General features: G+C 51.2%; 9 protein-coding genes across 9 annotated transcripts; 4 read left to right on the forward strand and 5 right to left on the reverse strand.

Annotated features, from left to right (window-relative positions):
* Positions 1-100: 100 nt before the first annotated feature.
* On the reverse strand, positions 101-2124 carry NRC2 (serine/threonine protein kinase, AGC; the record flags this gene model as incomplete). Its single annotated transcript, XM_053176385.1, has 4 exons — positions 101-455; positions 508-886; positions 939-1238; positions 1293-2124. The coding sequence occupies 4 exons, from the start codon at positions 2122-2124 to the stop codon at positions 101-103; spliced, it is 1866 nt and encodes a 621-aa protein (XP_053039734.1).
* A 3288-nt stretch (positions 2125-5412) lies between these two features.
* On the reverse strand, positions 5413-6519 carry COL26b_003491 (uncharacterized protein; the record flags this gene model as incomplete). Its single annotated transcript, XM_053176386.1, has 1 exon — positions 5413-6519. One exon carries the CDS (start codon positions 6517-6519, stop codon positions 5413-5415), a length of 1107 nt encoding a protein of 368 aa, XP_053039735.1.
* Positions 6520-7484: 965 nt separating this feature from the next.
* On the forward strand, positions 7485-8389 carry COL26b_003492 (uncharacterized protein; the record flags this gene model as incomplete). Its single annotated transcript, XM_053176387.1, has 4 exons — positions 7485-7536; positions 7594-7888; positions 7942-8248; positions 8300-8389. 4 exons carry the CDS (start codon positions 7485-7487, stop codon positions 8387-8389), a joined length of 744 nt encoding a protein of 247 aa, XP_053039736.1.
* Positions 8390-8745: 356 nt separating this feature from the next.
* Positions 8746-9866, reverse strand: COL26b_003493 (uncharacterized protein; the record flags this gene model as incomplete). Its single annotated transcript, XM_053176388.1, has 2 exons — positions 8746-9181; positions 9235-9866. 2 exons carry the CDS (start codon positions 9864-9866, stop codon positions 8746-8748), a joined length of 1068 nt encoding a protein of 355 aa, XP_053039737.1.
* Positions 9867-14183: 4317 nt separating this feature from the next.
* COL26b_003494 (uncharacterized protein) lies at positions 14184-15933 on the forward strand (the record flags this gene model as incomplete). Its single annotated transcript, XM_053176389.1, has 5 exons — positions 14184-14414; positions 14464-14493; positions 15329-15493; positions 15546-15619; positions 15672-15933. 5 exons carry the CDS (start codon positions 14184-14186, stop codon positions 15931-15933), a joined length of 762 nt encoding a protein of 253 aa, XP_053039738.1.
* Positions 15934-16950: 1017 nt separating this feature from the next.
* On the reverse strand, positions 16951-17790 carry COL26b_003495 (uncharacterized protein; the record flags this gene model as incomplete). Its single annotated transcript, XM_053176390.1, has 3 exons — positions 16951-17138; positions 17252-17644; positions 17763-17790. The coding sequence occupies 3 exons, from the start codon at positions 17788-17790 to the stop codon at positions 16951-16953; spliced, it is 609 nt and encodes a 202-aa protein (XP_053039739.1).
* Positions 17791-19603: 1813 nt separating this feature from the next.
* COL26b_003496 (uncharacterized protein) lies at positions 19604-20351 on the forward strand (the record flags this gene model as incomplete). Its single annotated transcript, XM_053176391.1, has 2 exons — positions 19604-19651; positions 19698-20351. 2 exons carry the CDS (start codon positions 19604-19606, stop codon positions 20349-20351), a joined length of 702 nt encoding a protein of 233 aa, XP_053039740.1.
* A 2820-nt stretch (positions 20352-23171) lies between these two features.
* Positions 23172-24602, forward strand: COL26b_003497 (uncharacterized protein; the record flags this gene model as incomplete). The annotated part of the gene is made up of 1 exon (XM_053176392.1): positions 23172-24602. The coding sequence occupies one exon, from the start codon at positions 23172-23174 to the stop codon at positions 24600-24602; it is 1431 nt and encodes a 476-aa protein (XP_053039741.1).
* Positions 24603-25341: 739 nt separating this feature from the next.
* Positions 25342-25797, reverse strand: COL26b_003498 (uncharacterized protein; the record flags this gene model as incomplete). The annotated part of the gene is made up of 1 exon (XM_053176393.1): positions 25342-25797. The coding sequence occupies one exon, from the start codon at positions 25795-25797 to the stop codon at positions 25342-25344; it is 456 nt and encodes a 151-aa protein (XP_053039742.1).

Genomic DNA, 25797 nt, shown 5'->3' on the forward strand with positions numbered 1-25797 from the left:
GTTCTTGATACATAGCCTCGTTGGTTGTTCAGGTCTGGCAGACGGGTGACCATGCGCAGACTGCAGGGATGGGTTTCGAAACCACGTTAGTCTCCGCCGTTCACCTCGAGTGGTCGTCTCCTTCGTGGTGGAGGGTTACGCTGTTGAACTCCTCGAAAGGATCAGCAACCTCACCACCAGGAGTCGCCAGGCCGCTGTCCAATGGCACTCCCTTCGCATTCATCGGCCTGGATCCGCTGAGATCCACACTCTCGCTCTCCTTCACGTTGCGGAAGTTGACTGTGTCAACACCGCGGCCTGCAACGGGTACAATTGGCGGCTTCATGTGGCGGATCAACGCCCACTGAGTCGTCCTGAAGAACGGATGCGCCTTGATATCCGACGCACCAGCCTTGGCACCTAACCTCCTGTTCTCATCCTTGATCAGGAGTTTGCGGATTAAAGATTTGCAGAGACTGTAGACTCGTTAGCAATGTTTCTGTGGGATTCAGCCGGTTGGCAGCTTACTTAGTCAGTTGCGGAGCCCCGGCGTGATCCGGGAAGGGGATATCTTCTCTCAAGATATTCGCAAAGGTTGCATTGCGGTTCTTGCCCTTGAAGGGAGTGGTGCCGTAAAGCATCTCGTAGATCAAGATGCCTAGTGTCCACCAGTCCACCGCACTTGTGTGGCCGCTACCCTTAATGACCTCCGGTGCGATGTACTCCTCCGTTCCGACAAATGAGTTGGTGCGGAAATTTGCGATGCACGATCGGGTATCGACATGCATTGACATATTGCTGGCACCGTTCTTGCCGACGACCATGGTGGGCTTACCGCCGAGGTCAGACTGCTTAGACAAATCAAAGTCCGAAAGCATGATGTGGCCCGACTGGTGGAGCAAGATATCTGCGATGCCGTCAGCAACCGATTGGTAAGCAGTCGTTTGCGGTCAACTTACTCTCTGGCTTCAAGTCGCGATAGATGAAGCCCATCAAATGCAGATACTCCAAGGCCGCGGTGACTTCAGCGGCATAAAACCGAGCGTCATCCTCGGGGATGCATTTGCCAGGGCGGGTCTGGAGTGCTCGGAAGAACTCTCCACCACTGCAGTATTCCATGCAGAGGTACAGGTAGTCCTCGGATTGGAACGAGTGGTAGAGCGTGACAATGAAGGGGTGGTTACTCGTGGCCAGAATCTCCTGCTCAGCGAGAGCACGCTTGATCTTGTTTCGCTTGATCATTTCCTTCTTGCTCAACACTGTAACGAGTCAGCTTCACGTTGGCGACACACGTTGACTTTGAGAGATTATACCTTTCATTGCGTAGAGCCGACTGCTCTTCTTCTCACGGACCAAGTAGACCTTGCCGACATCGCCCTTGCCGATCAACTTGATCTTGTCAAAGCTTTGAGGGCCGACCTCGACGTCGCGGACCTTGATGGAGTTGGAGCTGTACGTCCGCCTGAAGGCGAGGCTGTTGCGATTGGGTGGTGGCAAGTTGCCAAGAGTGTCCTTATCCGGGACGCCCAGGTTCGAGGCGGAGGCGGAACCGTTAATACTCGCCGAGTCAACCATCTCGAGGGTGCCCGAGTCCTTGTTTATGAGGAGGGGATCTTTGGCCAGCTCGGCGGTCGCCGGACGCTCGGCGCTGCCCTTGCCCTTTGAAAAGAGACCCTGGGCGTTGGGTGCGCTGGCGACTCTCCTAAGTTTCCGGGCCAATTCCTCCCTGCCGGCGCTTGTGGTCTGCTCTGGGCCGCCGTCGGGGCCCTGGATCTTGAAATTCGGGGTATCTGGGGGACTGGGTGGTACGGATTCGTTGTTGTGGTGGCGGAGGCCCGGCTGGCCTTGGTGCGCAAAGTAGGGGTTCGCGTGGGCGGTTGGGCTCAGAGCCTCGTCGAGAGGGTTTCCTTCGCTGGCGGTGGTGTTTGTTCTCAATCGGCCGACGGTGCCCTTGAAGAAGCTGCTTCCGAATTTGCTCCGTACTTCGGGGCGCGTGGGGGCAGCATCTTGGGAAGAGTGGACGTGGGCGGTGGAGGACTTCTCCCTGTCTCGGTCGGCGCCGCTGTTGAGGTTGATGCGAAAGAGGTTCTTCAGCTTCTGATTGAACTGGGCGGCGCCATTCTGATGGGTTCGGCTGGCAGGCATATCGGAATCTCGGGGGTGCGCAATCAAGCGACCGATGCCATGGCTGAGCGGACAATTACTGGAGAGGTGAAGAGAGCCGAGTGTGTCGGAGAGAATGGTAGACGGTGACGACGCGAGGAGCGAGGTGAGGGGGAAGAGAGCCAGCAGCCAGGTCGGACGTGGAGAGAGAGGGAGAGGTGTAGGCGAGGTGGAGGTAGGTGGAAGAAGATGGACGGCGGGAGGAGGAAGGTTGGTGTAAGTAAGGTAGGTAGGTAGCGTTGGTAAATCTAATGTAGGTACCAAGGCTGGAGGAAAGGCAGGTAAATGGCAGGTAGGTAGTAAGTACGTAGGTAGGTCGGTAGGTATGGACGGGATGGTAAGGTGACGGGAAAGTTGGAGTGAGTTAGTAATGTGGGCATAGCGCCTTTCTTGGATGGACTGGACTGCGGCGGCTTCACACCACCACGTCGTTCGCTCTCTCACAGTCGGTCTCTGCTCTCTGCCTCCCGCTCTCTCACACCCGACACCACACACTTACCCACACCTGGGCGCCCCCCGCTGTTCCTGCTCGCTCTGGGCTCTGGGCTGGGTGGCCGGCCGCCGCTGGTGGACGAGGGACCCGACCCGAGAGGGTCCAGTGTCCCGCCGTAGGTACCTGCCTATGGTTGTGGAGTGCAAGTGTCCAGGCCCGCTGAGGCGGACAGCGGGCTGGGCTTGTCTGGTTGACCGCGGTGCTGGCGCAGCCCGCGTGGGAGCATGGCCTTTCGTCTTGCTCCTCCTCGCTAGGGAGGTACTCGCGCCTACTACACTACATACTGACGGCGCTCCCTGCCCATCGCCCTCGTTGAGCTACCTACTTGCTACCGGGCAGTGCAGCTTGAGGCACAGGGGGTAGCCCAGCGCAGGCGCAGGACTGTAGTGTAGGACGGCGGGCAGCCAGCGGGAAACACGCCTTCGGGGGCAGAGGCCACCAGCACCAGGGCGGGCGACGACTTGCAAGGGAGTTTACTGCGTCTGGCACACGCTGCACCAGAATAGGACGGATTGCTGGCAGGGGTGTCCGGTGAAGGCGGGCCCCGGTCTCTGGGCTGTCTGGGCCCGGTCCACGCCCACGGCCGGGCAGTCGTCCTCTTCGTGAGGTGAGCGATTCAACCAATCTCGCAGGTCCCTCTGCTTCTTCTCCTTCTTCATGGGCAAATGGCTCACGGCTCGTGGGCTGGCTGATGGGTGGGCTTTGCCTTTGCGATTGGTGCCCTTTTTGCCGTTCTTTACCCAGCAAGCCAACCACAATCGTCATCGCCTCCTCTTCCAGAGAACCATCCATTCGATCGCCGTCAGAATCCCCGTCGTCTTCGTCCCAATTGTGGCTGTAGGTACCCGCCTGGTAGCTCTGCAGTACCTGCCTTACTGTCTCCCAGCAATCAACCTTTTTCCTTCTTCGCAGTTGAGCACTGAAGTTGTCCACATTCTGACCCCTGGCCTGCTTCTCCAACTCTATCCCTCGCTGGTTTGACCATCATTTCTGCCGTTGCATCAAACAACCGTTCGTTATCCTTTTCCAATCCTCGCTGACTTCAGCCGTTCTGAGTAATGCACCTGTACCTGCCCATCTCAACGGCCCGCGAATGGAGCAGGAGGACATAATCCGGCGAAAATCACGGGAAAACAGAAGCCTAGTCCAAATGGCTTGGAACTGAGCGCAAGCCCATGCACGCAGGGGCCAAGATAGCTGGCGGCGCAAGGTATCCGTAGCTCGCGATACGATACGAAAGCCCGCCGGCGATTGATACGTGCCAGGCGGAAAACAAACCAGAGCATCACCGGACAACCGCCGCCGTGGGATTCTGCCGCATGCTGCTGCTGCTGATGTTGGGGTGTTTGGGGTCGTGCAAAAACAACCGAGACCAGCAATTGATCGGACGCATTGCCATGAGAGCACAGATGTTGGGCGCCTCTTCTTTGCCTTTGGCCTTGCAGGACATTCCATGCCGTAGGCTTGGGACACACTTTGGATTGAGCTTGTCTCTGTGTCTAATAAGACACTCGCGATACCTCCAAGACACCCGTTCGTCTACCTGAACGACTGAGGCACTACTTTACACACCGTGCCAGACCCAAAAGGTACCCTGTTCCCGTATCGTGCCGAGGAATCCCGCGCTACGGATACTTCCTTCAGCGCCATATCTCAAGCTAGAGCCATGTACTGCGGTGCCATCAGTGGCGCCGGCCTGTTTCCTCCCCTCCTTTTCCCCTCAATCGGTCCATTCTACCCTACACCAGGAACGACATATCACTGGCGAAGCCGTCCTCAGAGACGCGGATTCGTCTGCGATCTACTAATCAATTAGCAAAGATCCGCAGAGCACGCCAACGCCGCGAACCCGCCTAAACCCATCGCCACCTTCCGAAGCTGAAGTTGGTTCCGTCTGCTCTTCGACAAATCAGGCGTCCCAATCTCACAGCTGTGCAGTGGTCCGTCCGCCGACCCTCCAACCGTGCCGCACTGGAAACATTCTAGAACGCATCTTCAGGTCATTTTTGTTGTTTCTTGCGTCTGAGGGTGTTGAGCCTGGCGAAAATCACCTCTCAAACAAATCAGCCTCGCCTGCCTGAATGCCACCATGCAAGAAACTCTCGAAACTCGATGCAAACTGCGATCCGGTATTCGGCCTCTTTTCCCGCCGCCCCTGCTGAAGGCGAAAGGGCTGGGACTTGTTTCTTATTGAACAGCGGCCCTCCCTGGATGCTGAGGTGTCACTCCACTCGCCTCCTCATGCAACATCCAGCAATCTCCCCCACAAAACGCCGCACATCCCCGCCGATGATGTAAGGTCGAATGCATTTCCAATCCGCTGCGGCGCCCTGCTCCCGTCCCGCTTCAACCTGAACCATCAATTTCGCAAGAGCCGCAATGCCAAGTCATCCCTTCTAACAATCAACCATGCGTCCATATTGGAGACGAGACTCTCCGGCGCATCCGCTTCCGCCGCCCGTCAGCACGATGCCCCGGCGAACTGCCCACCGCACAGTCTGGGGAAGTGGAAGTGGAAAACCGCAGAGCGGCCTCTCCCAGTATCCGAATGTGCCCGTCTGACCAATTTTTCCAGGGGGAACTAAAATGCAACGGCCACCCTCGTTGTCTTGACGTGCCCATTATCCCTAGGGAGGCGCAGTCGGTCAACCCTCATCCGAAACCATGCCACGAAGCTTGGTTCCTCCTAGCATGCTTAACTCGCCCGTCTTGTGGTTACAATGCCTTTTGTCGCTGTCGACGACGAAATGTGTCACGTTGTGCAACGGTCAGCCACATCATTCGTCTACCGGCATGTCCTCTGCTCCGTTGTCCTCTTCTTCACTGGGCAGGTTTTGATCTCGCAGCAGAAGAAGGTCCTTGAGTTTTCGCCTGTTGTTGCGCCAAGTAAGGAAATCTTCCTCTCGCTGATCCTGGATCGACGGTGTGATCTGGTTGCCCGCCTCGTCGAAAAGGTAGTCTGGAAGCTCGGTCCCATCATTGGGAGCATATCGCTTGACTGACACCTGCGGCCCGTCCCCTACCTGCCAGGCGACAGGAAGCATATGTAGATCCTCAATATGTGATTCGAGGTCTTCTGATGTGGGGAAGTCGCGAGGCGGTTGCTGTTTGGCGCACTTGGCCCATTGGCACCGATACGGCGGGTTTCTCGCGTGTGCTACAGCAACATGCTTCTGAAGGGTAAAAAAGTTATGAAGCTCAGCCACGCAGCCTTCCCACTCGCAAATGTAGACGTTGAAGTGTGGACTCAGACCTTCGTAGATGGCCCTCGGTTGAGGCGAAGCTGCCCTTGGTGGTCGACCACGCCGCTTCTGCTTTCCCGCGTACATTTGACCTGCCTTTGGCCTGTCCGGGCGTAGTTTCCTTGGTCCCTCTCCTGCATCCCGTGGGAACTTATTGAGAGCCCCCTTGGGTCGGCCGCGTCTCTTTGGCTGCGGCTGAGGAGTCGTGCCGGATGACACTGCTTCAACCTCAGCCTCAGCCTCAGCCTCAGCCTCGACCTCGTCCTCCGGCTCATCAATGTCCATGTCTGGCAAGGCCGGTTTGGACAGGCTCACGCTTGAAGCCGCCTGAGCTGCGAGCCTCCTGAATTGAGGAGAGAGGTCGGATATGACCAAGTCGTCAGCATCATCTTCTACCGTTCTTGTTGGAGTTGTTCGCGAGGGTTTCCTGGGACTGGACTTGATGACGACAGCGAAGTTCGAGTTCTGTGCGGGTTCTGCCGGGGATGTCTTCTTCGCTGCAGCAGGTGTTCTGGTCGGTGGGAAATTGCTGTCCGAACGACGGCTGAAGAATCCATCGAGCGTGCCTTGTCGAGGCAGAGGTATGTGACTACGAGAAATACCGTACTTTGGTTTCGGTTCTGAAGGCAACGGGGGCGGCATCTTGGCAACCTTGGTGAGATTGCAATTGAGCAAAGTTGAGAGATCCAGGGATCACAGCTCAGACGAACTCGTAGAGTCTACCGATTTTGGATCAAATGAGTTGGAGGGGTAATTCTGGGGAGTTGAGAGTAGCCGAAGGCGAGAGACGACCTGGTATGATTCAGACTAAATGATATGGCTGAGCAATAAGACTCACTGAAAGACCGTTAGGTGAAGGACGTTGAGCCAAGGGTTTGATGGAGTGAGGTGAAGACGCGTTGGCAGGTTAGGTAGACAGCGCGCCTCACACTGGAAAAATAAGCGGGGTTACCTAATCGGGTTGAGTTGCGGTTTGCACCCGCTCTGCGACAGCTCTCCAGCTCTACGGATAGGCTCATCTGTTTCCAGAAACAACGTCTTTCTAAGATCTACAAATATACGACTGCTCAAATGGAACTGACATGCAATTCAGTTGGGGATCTTGGCATCAAATTGGCCATGGCATCATCTACCACCGAAAATCATGACCTGACAGGTAGATGGAGCGAGCCTTCAATCGCACATGTAAGCCATCGTGACAGGAGAACATCAAGAGACCATGAGAAATCGAATTGAGTGACTGTAATCATGAATCTCGGGCTTATAAACTCTGAATTGAGTTCTATTGTGTTCGGTCGGACCGGATCGGAGGCCGTAATTGGAGCAGCCGGAGGGAGGAGATGGGTATTATTAATCGGTCGTCCCGTTCGGCCCTCCGCACATGCCGTCATGCATCCGACCAATGGTCTAATCCCCTTCCGGGCTGCGGCGTCTAGCCTGAAGCCCATATCGACATAAATGCTTCACCCCTCACTGAGCTTTCGCCAGTCTTACAATTGTTGAGCTGCCTTAGCAACTGACGATTCGATAACCACCCGCTTATCCAACGAATGACCCCAGTCATTGAACGCCTAGAACAGATAGTCGAGTCCCTACAACCAAGAAATATGGCGTCCAAGTCCTTCTACGCAATCATCGCCGGAGCCGGCTCCGGAACAGGTAATCTACAATTCTTACGATGACGAGCCTGAATAGTAAAGCTGACGACTAAGCCAGGCCGTGCCGCTGCCGTCCGCTTTGCGCAGACCTACCCTGTTGTGCTTCTCGCCCGCAAGCCAGAGAGCTACAATGACATTGTGAATGAGATTAAGCAGTCTGGAGGCAAGGCCATTGGTATCACGGCCGATGCGACGGACGAGACCGCCATTAATGCCGCATTTGAGACTATCAAGAAGGAATTGCCTGGTAGCAGGCTCGCCGCTGCCATTTACAACGTCAACGCAGGCTTCGCTCGCAAGCCTTTCCTGGAGCTTACGAAGAAGGACCTTGACACAAGTCTAGATGCCGCTCCGTACGTGCACATGTCACCTTCGAAGCTAGTGAGCGTGCTGACCTCGGATGCAGGAAGGGCTTTTTCTCCTTTGCCCAGAAGACGCTGCCTCTTCTCTTGGACTCAGTCGCAGACTCCCCGCACCCGCCTTCTCTCATCATCACCGGCGCCACGGCCTCGCTCAAGGGCTCTGCCTACTTTGGCTCCTTTGCGGCGGGCAAATTTGCAATGCGCGCTCTGGGTCAGTCCCTGGCTCGAGAATTCGGCCCCAAGGGCGTGCACGTGGCTCATGCCATCATCGACGGAGGTATCGACACGCCATGGGGCAAGGAGTTCCAGGTCAACGACGGCGTGGAAGACGGCAAGATATCACCGGAGGCCGTACGTGTGCTCGATCTGTCTAGCTAAACTCCAAGCTAACAATTCTTCCAGATCGCCGACACTTACTGGTTTCTGCACACACAGCACCGGTCCGCCTTCACGCAAGAGGTTGACATCAGACCGTACGTTGAGAAGTTCTAAGATAGCGTGCTTGTAGCTAGGTCAAGGGGGACCTGCGCTGTAATTGAGAAGTAATCAACAGATTTAGTCTGGCGTATGTAGGGGCCTTTAGCGACCCTCATCCTTACCCTCTCAATGTGGAAGCTTTCACGATTTCGGTCCTCATAACGTGGTGTGCACGTCGCGAACGTAGTCATACTTCATTGATCTTAGGGCTGAAAAGTAGACGGTTCCTAGACGGTTCCGCCATGTGGCTTGGCGTCACATCCACATGGCCGCCGGATAACCTGATCTTCAGGTGCTCGGAATCGGCCCGTTTCGTGGTGATGCTCGCCGCCTCAGGCGTGTACAATTTGGTTGTCTCGCTGGTTAAAAATTCAAGAACCAGATGCCCCAGGAGCCGCATCCGCTGCTGGAGGCAAGACGCCGCCATTGAGCACCAGCAATCGTTCCTCCTCCTTCCTCTCCCGCAGAGCCTGAGTCTCTGCGCGCAGCTTCTCCAGGTTCCAAACACCGTCGTCGTCGTCGTTATCGCTGGCGTCGTCGTCGTCCTCTGTTGTGCGCCAGTTGCCGCTCTCGAACAGAGCACGACCAGTAGCTTCCTTGGCCTTCTTGGCTGCTTCCTCAGCAGCCTTCTTGTCCATGCGCTCCTTCTTCCACTTGGCGAACGACTCGGGGGTGACGGGTGTAAGGGTCCCGGTAAGTTTGTGTCGTTCGGACTCGAGGAAGTCTTCGAGGGTCAGAGTCTTGAGGGGTGACTTGTCCATCAAAGCCTTCTCGGCGGCACGCTGTTCCCTGGTCTTCAAGATGAATCTACAGGTTGTTAGGTTAGTCATGGTCTTGGGTTCTGCGTCGACTTCACTTACCCTGGTGGCAGAGCATGCTTGTATTTGCACTCATTGCCTCCATTTGGACACACCCAGAACCATCCGTATTTGCCGTCTTCGATGGCCTCGATGAAGAACTTGCAGACCTTGTCCGTCGTTGTCTGCTGGTTTCCCTTCTTGGAAAGAACGACCGAGCGCAATTTCTCTTCGTCCCAGTCGGCGGACGTCTCTGCCTTCTTCTTCTCTTCCTCGTCCTTACGGGTATCGGTGTACAAGCTCCTCTTCTCTGTCTTTCTCTCGTCGTCTAGGTTGTGGGAAAACTTGCACTTCTTTCCCTTCTCGCAGTTGCCCTTCTTGAAGAAAATGCAAACGACAGTCTTGGGATCGACGCCAAACGGAACCTTCTGAATCTGAGCAGGCTTGTTCATGAGGAGGTCCAACTCCCTCTTCGCCTCTTCCGCGGCCTTCTTTTCTCTCTCCCTCTGCGCCTTCTCCGCCTCCTTGCGCTTTTGGTCAGCGCTGCCGCCGTTCTTCGCAGATGCGTTCATCTGAGCAATTTGCTTCTGAGCGGCACCACCCTTCTTGTTCTTCATGCCGAAGGTCTTGTCCTCCACCGCCTTGGAAGCCGACGGCTTCTTGGCAGCGCCCTTGTCATTCTTCTTGGGAGGCATCTTGGCGGGGTATTCGACGGGGTCTAGAAAACTGTGGCGGGGGCAGCCCGGAGGCTTCTGTAAGGACTGTGTCGGTCGGGTTTGGAGGTTTTTGGAGGTCTCGATAGGAATGGTTGCCTTGATGTGTCGAGGAAGGCAGGATCCGCTTCGATCGACAAGACGCAAAAAAAGTCGGCTCTCGAGGAATCCAGGCAGAGTGTGAGGCAGGATGAAGTCAGAAGTCCAAGTCACAGTGGGCGGGTCACGTGAAGGGCTTGCGTTGGTGGGGGCGGAGCGTCAAGGAAGCCTGGCTCACGCCGGGACTGGGATGCGCTACCGTCTACGTACCTCACTTACTGCGGAGGACCCAAGTTCATTGTCACTCGGCGGCAGGCCTTAGCGCGGCGAGCTCCAATTGTCTACCTGTCCCGTTCGGCTCAACACCAACCTCAAACCCATGTGTGCGGCGCAACCATTTCTCAGCAACACGTCGTAGAAGCTGGTCAATTCGTCGCATTTCGAGTCGGAAAATCTCAGCGTAAGTCAAGAGGACCTGCTTCGTATTGCTTTACCGGATGACGGAAAATGAGCTGACCCATTGGAACAGTTACCCTCCAAAGCTACCATCCTCGACGTACACCCCTATTGCTGTCGCGCAGCCAATTCCTCGTCCACCATGATTTCCGACAACGATCTCTACCGCCTTGCGATCTTCCTTGGCTCCGCAGCCATGGTATTGATCATCCTTTACCACTTCGTTGAGGTCAACTCCAAGGAAAACGACAAGACCCAAGAGAAGCCCGCCAAGGTCAAGGGCTCTTCATAAATAATGTCGGCTTACCGCCAGTCGGGACATAGAGCAAGGAACAAACAATTGATTGTACGATAATCCGCGGCGGCTTCTTGAAGTATCTACGTTACTTCGAGCGTCGTGCGGTACAAGACGACGTCCAATTTCGAGGCATCACATCAGGAGATCGGGGGATGGTAGGATGCTGCGGACAGAGGATGCCGCAGAGACCCTCCATGTGTGAAAGAACTACAAGCAAAAGGCACAGCAGCGATAGAACGCTTCACGGCAGTCTACTTCATGAGACGACGGGGTCTGATATACCTATTGCGACAGCAGATGTCGCATGGTCTACATATTTCAAGCACAAATTTGAGCATAGGAACCTTTTCGGAACTTTGACGTGACAAACCCTGGATGACTGACATTGTTTAGCCTAGCGGTACGCCGCCTGAGATGGTGTTGTCAGCTGCTCCTTCGTCGACCCGTCAGCCTTATAATGCAAAAAACTGTCATTTTCGCCTGCGGGCATATGGTCAAATTGTAACGATACGGAGAAGATCAGCATGGCCCCTGCACAAGGATGACACGCTTAACCAAAGAGACTGGTAAGATTTTTTGCACATGGTAGTACCAAAATGTAGAGAAAGAAACGTCGGTTTCAACAATACAGCTTTTACACATTCTTTCCTCGAAGCTATTGAAGCAAAGCTGCCTCGGATTTGCTTCAAAGACGATTCGAACACAAAACGTCGTCAAATTCAGAAAACTAGAGTGATGTGGCCTTGGGCATACAATTTGAGGCCAAAATGGTGCTGCTATCATGAACATGGGCAAGCTTGATGAGTTGGGCAAGCACCAAGACTTAAGTTGTAGAGGTGCGCCTACACCTTACGTAAGGTCTGGTTAACACCTCAGCTTACCCCTCTATAAAAGCTTATCTTACCCCTTCTCTACTTGCTTAAATCATATATATAACTAGCTATTAATATTGTTTTAATTAGTTTTAGTTCATTTTAAAATTTATAGTAGTTTAATAATAAATTAAATCATATTAATATTATATTTAAAATATATTTCTATAAATATATATATTTTAAGTTTTAAGTTTTAAAACTTATTCTAGCTTATAGTTTATATATTATATATATTAAAATAAGCTTAATATTTAGTATTAACAACAACTATTTTAGTATTAAAGTTTATTTTAGCTTTAAAGAGCTATTATTAACGTATTAACTTAAGAGGAAAAAGAGAGGAAATAAAAATATGTTAAAGTTATTTAATTATATTGGAAATATATTATTAATATAATCTAATTAAATTATCATACTTTTTATTTCTTAAAAGTAATAACTAAGCTTAATAATAATTTAATTAACCTCTATAAAAGTAAAGAGAGACTTAGATAAGTTTTGATATTATAAAATAATATAAGATTTATTAAAAAGCTAAATACTAACTTAAATACTTACATATTATTTCTAAAATATAGATTAATTATATTTTATTAGGAATCTGATTATAATTAAATAAAGTTTTAATTAGTTTTATCTAAAGAAGAACTAAGCTTTTTTAATACTAAGAACATAACTTTTAATATCTTTTTAGTTTTTAAATAGGTTAATGAATAATTTAATATTACTCTCTTTTAAACTATAAATAAAAGAGTAATAATATAATATAATAGGATTTTTAAATTATTACTAAGTAAATTATATTAGAATTATATTCTAATTAGAAAAAAGAGAAATATTAATAATATTAAAATAGAAAATTAGCTTTTTATTATTATTACTATAGTTTTATCTATAAAATATCTTATTCAAATAAAAAGTAATTTATTTCTATTTCTATAAAACCTAAATTTTAATATAATCTAATTATACTTTAAATATAATTTAATAAAGTTTTATTTATATTACTAAATAAGTTTATATTAATAAAAGAGATTATAATAATAGGGGAGGCTATAATAAGTTTAATAGTTTCAGAGAGATATTAAACTATTAATTGTAATTATTAAATTATATTAAAATTAAATTTGGAATATAAATCTAAAAAAGAATAAAAAAAAGAATAAATATATATTAATAAAATAAACTAATAACCTTGAACTAACTTATTTTAAATTGAAAGTAGTTATTTAGATTTATGATTTAAAAAATAGAGAAAAATGAATAACAAATACTATTTTAATAATAATTGAATATATTATATTTCTTAAGAAAAAGAATAATAATAACTTTTCTCCTTCTTTTTATATATTCTTTATATGTAAGTTAAAATATAATTTAACTATATTTATATTATAACTTTAATATATTTTAAACTATATTTAAAATATTAACTGTATATTATTAGCAAATATTATATTATAAAAAAATATATCTATAGTTAATTTATTTGTTCTTATTTAAAAATAGTAAGTTTTTATTATTCTTTATTTTTAGGTATAAACTTAAAAGCTTTCTTTTTTTTTAAATAAAATACTTTTACTTTAATATTTTAGTTTTAAGATTAGTTTTAAAATATCTATATTATTAGTTATTCTTATTATAATATATATATAATTTTCATTTAATACTAAGTATATAATAAGTAATATAATAATTATTTAGCTATGAATAGAAAATATTATGATAATTATCTATCTATATATAAAACTATTTAAAGAAATTATTATCAAAAATAGTTTTGAAACTATATAAAATATAATTAGATTATAATTTATACTTTATTTTAAATTAAGCTATTTATTTATTAATTTATATATTCTTTATAATATAAAAAGTACTTTAAACTTTATTTACTAATATATTTATAAGATCTCTCTTAATACTAGTATTATACCTAAAATAGGCTTAAACCTATAGGGCGTCTATAGGGGGGGGTAAGATAAGCTTTTGCGGAGGGGTAAGATGAGGTGGACGCCGCGTAAGGTCCAGCTGAAGGATGTGCGGCCTTAGATGCGGACCGTTGCTTCCTCCGCTGGGTCGGAAGGCAACAGCTCAAGCGGGTCTTTCCCAATTTAGATTAGGCCCATCCAATCACGCCTCCGCCTCAGGCCCCTCTTGTTTTTGTCAGGCGCGCCGCAGCCTGGTCCTGCTTGGCTCAGGCGCTCCGCTGGCAAACTGTCCCGCGTGCCTGCCTCCTTTCCCTTTTCGCCCGCGCCCGACTGTTCCATCCTCCTTCCGCAACCACTTCTCCTTTCCCAAGACAAGACTCATAAATCTCGACCACCGTCACGACCACTTCGACTTTCACATAATAATTTTTCATTCCATCGCTGCGCTACCACTGTTGCTCCGCAGCTTCTGTATTCCTCACTGCTTTTTTTCCGGACCGACCACTTCTCACCAGAAAGCTCTTCGCGCAAACTTTCAACGCGTCAAACTTAGATCCTCTCCTTCAAAACACCACACACCGCATCGCATCGCGACCCATCGCCTGATTACTCGTCAGAAGCGACCGACCCAGCTGCGCAAATACATCGCAGCAAAATCATTTATACCCTCAAACCAACGTCCCCCAAATCCACATTCACCATGTCTGGCAAGCTTGACCAGTCTCTTGACGAGATCCTCTCCACTCAGCGCCGCTCCTCCGGCGGTCCCCGTCGTCGCCCCCAGCGCCGTTCCACTGGTCGCCCTGCGGCCGCTGCCCCAGTCGGCGGTGTTCAGAAGACATCGAAGCCTGCGCGTGCCGCCGCAAACAAGCCCAACGCCGCTAAGCCCTCGCAAGGCTCTGGTGACAGCAAGGTCATCGTGAGCAACCTGGTAAGTCGCACGCCCGTATCGCTACCAACTCCTACTGACTTTTCCGCAGCCCAAGGATGTCTCCGAGCAACAGATCAAGGTATGTTGCCGATAGGCTCTTCAGCCCTCGGACTTTGTTCGACCTGTCCTTTCTCGCCCGTCCTCTTTCCCTACCGGCGCCGTAGCGAGATGAAACCCATGGTGGCCATTGCCACTTGCCAGCTGGAACATGTCAAGATACCGCAAGACTCCTTCCTCGATGCTGCAATTCCTGAGATACGGTGCAGAGCCCATCGGAAGTTGAGCACGCCCTGGTCGCGCAATGAAATCGTCATCTCGGGTAGCCTGGTCAGCACCTCAGAAGATTGATAGCGCAGACTGCAACAAATGGGACGTTGGTAGTCACGTCATGTTCAATCAACAGCTTGGTTCGCGAATGCTGTCCACAAAGCATAGCAAGCAACACGAGATGAAGCCCTTTCAGCGAGCACAGCAGTGAGCATCAGCGCAGTACAGGCTAGGATGGCTCCAATATCTAGCTTCACCGCTATCGATACGCCGACCTAGCATGACTCGAATTCTAGCGGGATCTGGGGGATTTGTGCGAGCGATCAATATGGCTGAAAGATGCCTATTGGCGAAGGTGCCATTGCCGACTGCTCCGAGACTTAGCTGCGACTGTTTCTTTTCCGAATTGGGGTGATACCCTTCGACAAGACGGCGACTTCGCGCGAGACGATTTGACTTTGCTGGGCATCTGTGGGGATGGACGCTGACACGCGTACTAACGCTCACTGCTCTGCTCGCTTCCATTGTCCCATGCTCCGGCGATTCTTGGATTTCTCGGTTTCTTGCCCTGCCCGGCGCGGATTCAGAAGACGACGATTGTGATTGATATACAGCGCTTGCGGATAACTAACATCGACTTCCATCAGGAGTACTTCCTCACTTCAGTTGGACCCATCAAGAGGGTAGAAATCTCCTACGGACCCAACTCCGTCAGCCGCGGCATCGCGAACATTACCTTCCGTGACGCGGATGGCGCTAGCAAGGCCTTCCAGAAGCTGAACGGTCTTCTCGTCGACAACCGCCCCATCAAGGTACGTGATACACACGATGCTGCTATTCATGAACCCGCCTAACAAACGACAGATTGAGATTGTTGTCAGTGCCTCTCAAGCTGCCAACGTCATCCCCCCCTCCAAGACTCTTGCTGAGCGCACTTCGTAAGTAGAGTATGAGCAAATCATTCCCGGCTCGATACTAACAGCTTCGCAGTCAGCCCAAGGCTCAGCCCAAGTCGGCTGCCATCAACAAGCGCAATGCCAATGCCAGCAAGGGTCCCGCTGCTGGAAATGCTCAGGCTGGCAAGAAGCCACGCCGTGCCCGCTCTGGTCGTCCCGCCAAGAAAACCCAGGAGGAACTTGACTCCGAGATGGCTGACTACTTCGAGTCTGGCAACGCTAACAACGAGAATGCTGCGGCTCCCGCCCCGGCTGCCACGAACGGCGATGCCGCCATGGAGGAGGACATCATGTAAACCGAGCTCGAGCATAAACTTGGCCTCGGATACGCCCACGAATGCCAGGTACTGAGAAAGTCGAAGAAGGACAACGCGTGGGGGCGCCTTTGATCTTTCCTTTTTGCGCGTTTCGTGAAACTCTCACAACAGAATGGTGGAAGGGAGTAGACGAGTGGAGGCTACGGGATTCTGGCTTTGATTTTGACACGCATTGGTTTTCAAACTTACAGATTGCCTCCCCAGCCTTTCGGCACAACCCAAAACTACCAAAATGGTGCTCTCGGTTCGAAAGAACTGACAAGGTACCGACATATACATTTGCTTCGCCCCGGTTGTTCGGTAGCAGGGCATGTACTATAACAAACCCCAAAGTCAGAGCGACTTTAATACACAAAACGCCGAGCCCCCGACATGAGTTCAAATCTGAGTGATTCTGAAAGTGATGATGACGCGAGATTCGTAAGACTGATGCCAGCAAGCGAGGCCTACGTCGGTCTTCAGTAGATGATCTGCCAAATATCATTGATATTGATGTCGCAGAGTTTTCCAGCCTGTTGTGAGACTGTAAATATTGACAGCAGGTCAGACGTCATCACGTAGGTGCCCAAAAGCATTGCCTCGGCAAGTCACACATGAACAGAATGGGCGGAGAAAGATCGCTGAATTGACTTGATGAATCGGCCTAGTCCCCAGACGACACCATCCGCAATGGCCTAGTACAGGTAGAACCGAATGCTGCCTCAGCTAAAATCCTTGGATGAAGAGACAGAGAACAGTCATGTCTGTTCGCCGAATGCCTTGTCTCTCTGCCTCTCGTCCGTAACCCCCCAAAACACACATCACACATAACATCTTTCTTTTTCATCTTGATCAAAGAGTACATTCAGGTCATGAGTCTAGAGCGTAGATTCCGCGGTCCCGCAAGTAAGAGCCGAAAACGCCTGCTGCTTTTGCCAAGGAGCTGGGCTCTGATACCGGGAAAAGTCGATCTCTCGAAGTGGGTTCGACAGGTGAAGAGGGGAATAATGAACCAGCTTATTTCTCGGCAGCCTTGCCGGCGGCCGGGGCCGCCTTGTCGTCCTCCTCACCCTCCAGAGGGGGCATGTCATCGTCATCCTCGTCGTCGTCGTCGACGTCCTCCATACCCGGGGCACCGCCTCCGAGCTTGGAGAAGTCGATGCCGCCGAAGTCGCCGCCAGCGCCGCCCATGCCGGGCATGCCACCTGCAAATGCATATGTCAGCAACGTGGAAACTCGGAAACTGGAAAATCGGCGGAGAGCCCCGCCACCGCGGGGCAGAAGGGTTCGCCGTGGGGTTCGAGCTTTTTTCACGTACCCATGCCACCGAATTGGGAGAAGTCCTCCTCGCCAGCCTCCTCCTGCTCGTCCTCGTCGACCCACTTATCGAAGTCGGTCTTCAGGTAGTGAACCTTCTTGGGCTCCTTCAGGAGACGGGGCCAGTACTCCTCCTTGAGCTCCTTCTTCTGGAGCTTGAGCTCGACGTTCTTGCCAGTGTGGTTGATCTTGCTCTCGGCGGGGTCGATCTCGGCGTAGAACTCAACGTCGAGGGCGTACGTCCGCTTCAGAGAGTCGGAGTGGCCCTTGAAGCTCAGGCCGGTGGGCTTGAGGTCGAGCTTGAGGTTGGAGGCCGGGACATCAGGGACGGAGATGGTCAGGTAGACGAAGTTCTTGGACTCGTCGGAGGAGCTGGAGCGCTGGGCCCAGAGAACTGTTGAAGACTTGTTAGCTTGCTGCGCACACACAACGGCAAAGTCGGTAAATGGGCTGTCGGAGTTTAAGGCGCGGTGATTGGCACCTCGAATGCGACAGTCAAGTTTTGCACGTACCCTCAGGAGTTGCCGTGGTGTCGGACATTTTGGTGGTGGTGGATGTGATTCGTGTAAGGAGCTATGACGGGGGATGAGGGGTAGTTATTTTACGCGGGTGCGCAAACGTTTCGCAGATATCGCAAGAGAAGTTGCAATATAGCCTGGGAGAAGAGTTAACACGTGAGGTGGTTTGTTGTTGTGACAGAGGAGGACTGACTTGTAGTGTAAGGTAGGTAGGGGTGTGAAATAAAGTAGGAGCAAGATCGGAGAGTGCGAGGGGGAGGAGAGTGGAAGCTAAGAAGGGGTTTGTGAGGCTACGCTTGGAAAAGGCTGGGCCCTGGTGTTGGGGTGAGGTCGGGGTGGGTTCCAGTTGTAGTTACCGCCTAGGGGATCACGGGCAATTGTAGAAGGCGCTCGAAAGATTTGGAACGGCAGCAGCAGGCAACGGCAGCCCACCAAGTGCCACGAGCTGTACCTACCTAGGCTGGCAGTACCTTTCCTGAGCAAGTCACCTCACCTTAGGTACTCAGGTCAGTAGTGCTGCACTGGGCCGCTGCGGACCGGACCCTGGCAGGGCTGAACGCACTGTACGCTTAGGAATCCTATCCCCTCCACTCCCTTCCCCTCTTCTGGCGCGCTCTTTCCAGTTTGCCTGTCTGCCATTCATGCCCTTCCGCCTGCCAGTCAGATCCTTCACTCGCTTTTTTTCGTCTAGGTATCCGTATTCTGCGCCAGGTACCTGGCTGAAGTTCTGGACTTGCAGGCTGAGCCTCGCGCCTGCTTTTCCAGCGGCTGCCAGGTACTTCGATCTCTGGGGCGAGGCCCGCTCAGCCGAAAGTACCTCCTTCCCTGCTCTTTCCCCTCTCTGCTGACGTTTGCTTGCAATTGGAAGAGGCATCTCAGTGCTGGCTGGGCGCGCTGCTGCTGCGGTAGACTTCCAGCCCCCCTTGCAACCCCACGAAATAGGCATGCCATCGCACTGAGTTGGGTTGGCTCGCTGGACGTGCGTGTGCTTGCTGCAGCTCAGAGTGAGGCGCAACATGCGAGAAACACGGTACACACACGAAACAGCTTTGTTTTCTGCGCTGCTACTTTCGTCGGCGTTCGCGAAATATTCACCTGCTATTCATGAAGTGCCTTGTTGTGGTACCGTGCTGTCGGACTACCGTTTGCTCCATCTGAGACAGAACGTGCTTGTCATCAAGCTTCATCTCGTCTTTTTCCCCATCAGATCTAAAGTGCAGTGAGATCATCGTGGGTCCCCCACCTCGGGGCCTCATTTGCTAGCATACGACATTGCCGGGCGAGGCGGATTACCGCGGTATGTGTCCTGCCAACTTGGACTCCTCTGCGTGTCCGTAGAATACCATCAGATGGAGATGTCACTTGCTGCGTCAGAACAACCCAATCCTGATAATTCTGCACTTGCCGAGAGATGTGACAAGTCGACAGGATGAACCAGCAGCAGCTGTAACCTTAGACCCAAGTTTGTTTCTCGAGCTTTCCGCCAAGCCGCCTGTTCAGAGTGAGCCGAAGGTTTTCTCGCCCCGATTGGTGACTCGCTTGGTTTACCACGGACGCGCCCCGGTATCATACTTTCCTTCTTACGCGCATACGATTTGCAGCGTCTCCACGTGACGACAATCCCCCACTACCGCCCGTATCAGTTGAGGCAGCGACCCAGGGAATGACGACACATCGCTCCCAGACCCAAGGCAGCGCTTATCGAACCCGCCAACAGACGAGGCTGGCAACAGCCCATCACGCATCCATCAGTCCCGCGCTCGCACCTACGCCTCGAAGCTGAATCTCCACACATTGACGGCGTTCACCGGCCATTGTCCGCCGCCCAGCCCATCATGGAGACCCTCAAATCGCTGTTCGTCAAGCCCGATCCGCAGCAACAGGTACGGCAGCTCTACCGCCCGACGAAATACTAAAGGCACTGACCAGACTCCTCTCCTGCAGCTGCGAAAGTGCAATGCTCTCATGCGCTCCAACATCCGCAAACTAGACCGCGACATCAACCAAGTCAGACAAGTCGAAGCCAAGACGAAGCAACTCATCGTCCAAGCCGATAAGCGAGCCCAACGAGACCCCACGCGGGCGAAGCAAGCACAAAAAGAAGCCCGCGACTTTGCCCGCGAGCTCATCCGCGCACGAAAAACAAGCTCTCGACTCATTACTTCGAAGGCCCAGCTCAACAGCGTCCAGATGCAGGTCAACGAAGCCTTTGCCGTGCGTAAGATCGAGGGTAGCATCCGCGCGAGCGTTGGCGTCATGAAGGACGTCAACCGCCTGATCCGACTACCCGAATTGGCTGGCACGATGCAGGAATTGAGCGCGGAGCTGATGAAGGCTGGTATCATCGAGGAGATGGTTGGCGAGAGCTTGCCAGAGGATATGGATGAGCTGGAAGAGGAGGAGGCCGAGGGTGAGGTCGATAAGGTTCTTGGAGAGATCCTGAAGGACCGCATGCCCAAGGAACAGCTCCCCGCCGTACCCGTTGCACAGGAGCCCAAGCCGGTCGAGACCGAGGAGGAAGAGGAGGATGCCGAGGCTATGATGGACCAGATGCGCAACAGGCTTGAAGCCTTAAGGAGCTAAGGGCGGCGCTTCTTTCTTCTCTGCATCTCGACACAGACGGCGTACACGGCGTTTCGGTTGCGTGGAAGGTTCTGCATGGGAAATTTTGATATAGCGTCGCGTAGGCGCTCGGCACCGAGGGGCTTGAGCCGGTTATCATCTCGGCCGTTCGCTGAGACTCATCCGTTTGTTGTTCCCATATATCATCTTCATGTTTCGTCTGGCGTTTGGAGTAGACGAGGTCGAAAGACATACAATTCATCAAGTCCTCACGAGGCTATACAAGTTGAATATGGCCGTGGGGGCGTATTCACTAAAGAACATGCTGCCGCGACGTAAACTTTGTCAAAGATGAGATATCCGCCGCCATGGGGCCTTGTTCGTCTGGTCATCGGATTTGGTACACGTGAAGACGTGTTTCCCAGTTGAATGGGAGGATAGCCACACAAGTGAATGGTGACGTGAATTTCAGCACAGTAGCCAAGGCCATAGGCAATGTCGGCAGCTTTCAGTGGTACTTCATCTCGCCAGCAGAGTGATGCGCTAAATGTTATCATTATCTACGCATCTATGCTAGAAACCTCATTGCTCTCCGCCACCTCAGCGGTCACTGATCCCTTTCTGCCAGTGTACCTAAGTTTAACTTCCCGAACCAGGCTATGATTTTCTCCAAGCTCCTTCATTGTTCCCAAGTCAAGCTTTCCGGATGAAGCTCCCACTGCTGCTGCACTAACCAGTGCAGCACTGTCTGTTGTATCGAACGTATCGTCAATCGCTACACCAGTCCTAAGTCCCTTCATTGTATACCAGCCTGAGACAAATACCAGATATGCGATGAATGGGAGCAGGGTAAGAAGAGACGTGAGTTGCGTATGGTGATACCCCATACGAAAAACATTATACGTGCCATTCAAAGTGCTGCGACCGGCTGCCTCATTCGCTGAGTAGTAGATACGCAATGTACTGCCCTCGTATTCGACGATCCCACGTAACACATCTTCGATTGCGGTTCGGTAGGAAAAGTCTCTTGAGTTCTCCCCTGTCGTATTGAGACTGAGTACAGAATCGATGAGGTCACTTTCCTGTCGTGGTGGTTGTAAAATAGGTCACAACGTTCTTCGTGATGATCGGTTCGATCGAACACGCCATGTTGGGTAGTGCTGAATATTTCCCAAATGACGCCAGAAACAGCTTATACTTCTTAGTCTCTTCGTCCGGTTGGCATAAGGTGGGTGCCACGATACCTAGACTCGGGACAAGCCAGGTATGCGTGGAGTCACAGTAGTCATTCTGTGCGGGAAACTTGACCAACAGCATATTTGCGTTTTGGGCGGAGTTTGTTACGTTGATACTTTGGAGAGTTTCGGACTGGATGGGCGTGTCTAGTGTTTCGTGGCAGGATATTTCTGCAGAGAGACCTTGCTGTGATAGGGTACAGTTGAAGTGAGGGTATTTGGTAGTAGATGGCCACGATTCAAAATCAACGTTGCTGAAGGCCGAGATGCCGCCAAAGCCGAGGGGAAGCACACCGCCGGTCGAGCCTTGGAAGAGGCTATCAACCACCCGAACGGAGGCATTTTGAACACCAAGGGATTCTTGCGCAGCAGAGACCCCGGCGGAATTACAGGCGACTGGGTCGTCTGCAAACGGGCAAGTCGGGAAGTTGATAGACCCAAGGGATGAGTTGTAGATATATCGTGTGCATCGGTAAATCTCCCTCTTCGGTGTCCCGTCTGCATCTCTCAAGTTATACCATTCTAAGAATTCGGGGGCCGTGAAGTCAACCTCATCGCGTCGCTTGGAGAAGCGGGAGACATGAATCTGGACGATGCGTTGACCTTTATAATTTCAAATAGATCCAGTATCTAAGGCTTAGATATCGTGTCAATGGATGTTACACCTGAAGCTAGAGGAAACTGGTTCTGCTTTCATGACATACTGGCTTCATCTCAACCTCCTCACCGCTACTCATATCTATTTTGTGTCGATTACTCTATCCGAAGTATATATTATCTTCCTGCGAAGTCTTTTATGCCTTCTTGATGGGCCCACCAACTTTCTTCACGTTGGTCAACCAATGATTATAAGCCCAGACAGGATGGGGACCTGTCACTCTACTTGAAATCTTAATTCGTATGATGTCAAATATTGGGAACAATTTCTGAGACAAGTGATATGCATCTCGACAACGCCTGGAGGGGTTGACGCCTCCACATACGAATTCCACTCCGTAACTATCAGCGCCGGTAAAAGACCCAATGTACCATTGAAAGTGAACAATAAATCATGCTGTCAGTACTGCATGAGCCTATGAAGTGGGGTTGAAGTGCCAAGTGTTGGCATCAACTCTTTTAGGGTGACCGGTGACCAACAAACATCCACTCAGAGTGGGATCGCGGAGTCAACACTTTATTCCCGTTCGCCAGCCTTGCGATGTCCATCAATCGTGAGCCCTCAGGAGTCTCCAGCCGCCCAAATAGGCCATCATTCCCCAGGTACATGCCAGAAAATTCCAGTTTTGGTCATGATCGTCGTAAATATTGAATTGTCATTGAAGGCATTAGCCACTCAAGCCGTGTTGGTGCAGTTTGACACCTTCCTCATTGGCAAGTCTGCATCTGTACAGGAAGACGAGTAGAGTAGGCATTGGACCGAGCCAACGAAGAAGCAAGGAGGTAGACTGCGGTTGCTTCGTGGCTATGTAGCATAACACGCATGCTGCCAATACAAACACCAATGCCGTTTGATTTTACATATGATCTTCCACAACTTCGACTTGTTCATATTTGGTAAGAAATCTCGAGAGAACTAACGACCTGCCCCAACCCATTCACGCAAAATATGGCGAAACAACAAATTTACCACCTTCGCCCTTGCGGGTGGGAAAACGATCCCGAAGAAGAGAAATTCAAAGTCTCTACGCTCGACTATCTCACAGCGCAAGTCTACTGCAACTATGCCGTTTTCTTCCGGCTATTAGACGAGGCGAAGCCTCGAGTTGTCGAAATCCTCAAGGCTGGTCTCGAACGGACCCTCGCCCAAGCACGGCATATGAACGGCTCCATCGAGAAAGATCCCGAGGGCGGTCACTCTTTTACCAAGAGAAAGGACAGCATCGTAGCCTTCCATGTCCAGTGGCTTGACGACCCTTCTGACGCCACGAAATACCCATCTTTCGACGACATCCACCAGGCAAACTACAACGCCGTCACACTTGGCGACCAGAGGCTCTGGAGCGTCCAGCCCATGACATACGGCGAAAAGCCTGAAGCCTACCCAGACAACAGCCCCGTAATCTCGGCTTTCAAAGCAAACTTTGTTCGGGGAGGCCTTGTCTTCAACATGCACAACCATCACTACGCCAACGATGTTATGGGCTGGGCCGGCTTCACACATCAACTGGCAGAAAATTGCTACGCCATCGTCCACGGCACACCGTTCCCCTCTTGGGATCCAGCTTGTAACGATCTGTCCCGCCTCACCAAGCCCGATCCCCCTGAGGAGCTCAGAGTCAGCGGTCGGCCCCCTCCAGAGCGCCATCCAGGCCACAAAGGCGGCGTCGATCTCCTCTATCATCTACCCAAGAGTAAGGCATCGAAGCTAAAGGAGCTCGCCAAGCCCAAGGACGGCACGTGGATATCAACGTACGATGCATTCGCCGCCTTCCTCTGGCGGCATACGGTGCGTGTACGGGCTCCAACCTTCAAGACGGACCCAGACTCCAAGATCTTTTGGTGCGAGCCTGTCGATATGCGCCGTCGAATGCATTCCCCGCCACTGCCAGCTCGCATCCAGCAGAACGTCATGTCCGTGGCGGCCACCGCCAGTGCGCCGGTCGAACAGCCAACCGCGAAGGAACTCATCTCTGAGTGGCCGCTGGAGAGAGTGGCTCGATATATCCGTCAATTGACTGACAGTGTTACCCAGGAAGGCTTGGACAAGATGCTCGAGCAGGTTGCGCTGGTGCGCGAGAAGGCGACTATGAACATCCGGATTGATTCCTTTCCACCAATGTCAATTCTACACACGGATCACCGTGATGCCAACATTGTGTCTGCGGATTTCGGCTTCGGGAAGCCTTCCGGTTACAGGCATTTGATGGACCAAGTGACTGAGGGTGTCGTTGTGATTTATCCTCCTCGCGACCCTTCTCCGGAGTCAGACGAGGGCCCGGAGTTTGCCATCTCTTTCGAGAAGGATCTGGCCCACTTGCTGCTTGGAGATCCGGAATTCAATGAGTATTTCGAGTATCGTGGGGTTGATATCGAATAGACGTCAACAGGCAGACATGTTGTTGGCAGAGTCTGATTTGGGTTTAGTCTCGGTTGTCATCTTGCTAGTTCTGGTCTTGATTTATAAATGTCAACTTTCACTTCTGTGGGCTTCCGAGGGCATCAGTCTGCGTGCCATATCGCAATGTTCGCAAATTGAACGATATGGGTTTTCTCGCTCTCGAAATTTTAGGCTGTAAAGAAATCCAATAGCCCAGAACTTCTGAGGCAGTTGCCAAAAGATGTATGTCACTGAATGTCTCAACATATCACACTCTGTACCAATGGCTTTCATCATACATCCTTTTTCTGTGAAATGGTGTCTCCAGGATGATGGCGATACTGAAGACTACAAACATCTGGGGATGTCACAAACCTTTTTCGGGTGATCTCGCACCGGCTCAATAAGAATGGGTAAACATTGCCCATGTGGCTAAATGCGTCAGTTCCAGACAAATACAGCAATACTGAACACCTGCTGGACTACAGATCGAGCATGCGTCGAACACCAAGACGGGCCCAACCTCGCGACATCGCGATCTCCCGATCTTCTCTACCTCCAGACACTGGGGAATGTTTACTATTTGCCGGAAAGGAGAATTGTACTCAGATCATCGAGATTGATCATGATAGTTGTCGTATTGAACGTTTGAAAGCAAGTTATCACACGATCCTCCCGAATAAAACCTGACGAACCGAAAACAGTCAAGATAAGAATCCTCAACACCTCACCCTCAATCTCACGCAATCACCTGAACCTTCCAATAAATCCTCTTCATCCACAAACTCTTCAGAAACCAATCATCCCCAACCTTCTTCCACACCTCGTGGTAATGCCCTGCTCCGGTCGAGTGCAGCCCATCCTCCGTATCCAGCGCGCCTCCATGGTAGACCACCGTGAAGATGGCCTTGACCTCGTTCTCGGCGACCATATCCAGCTCACCGGCGTTCACCATGTGGACCGCGTCAATGTGCGCGTTCGTCTTGCTGAAGTGCGCCTGGAACGCGGCGAGGTTGTCGAAAGTCATCTCCGTGTCGCCCTGCTTCACGAGCGCCCCCTCCTTGTCGAAGAACTTGAAGGTCGCGTCAGGGAGGGCGATGCCGTCGAAGAGATGCCATTGGTTGGAGTCGGCGAACCGGCAGTACTGTGCCTTCTTGTGCCGGATGGCTTCAGATATCTCGTACGGGACCGGCAT

The sequence above is a fragment of the Colletotrichum chrysophilum genome (assembly GCF_026319265.1).
Source record: "Colletotrichum chrysophilum strain AFK26 chromosome Unknown scaffold_19, whole genome shotgun sequence".
Classification (NCBI taxonomy): domain Eukaryota; kingdom Fungi; phylum Ascomycota; class Sordariomycetes; order Glomerellales; family Glomerellaceae; genus Colletotrichum; species Colletotrichum chrysophilum.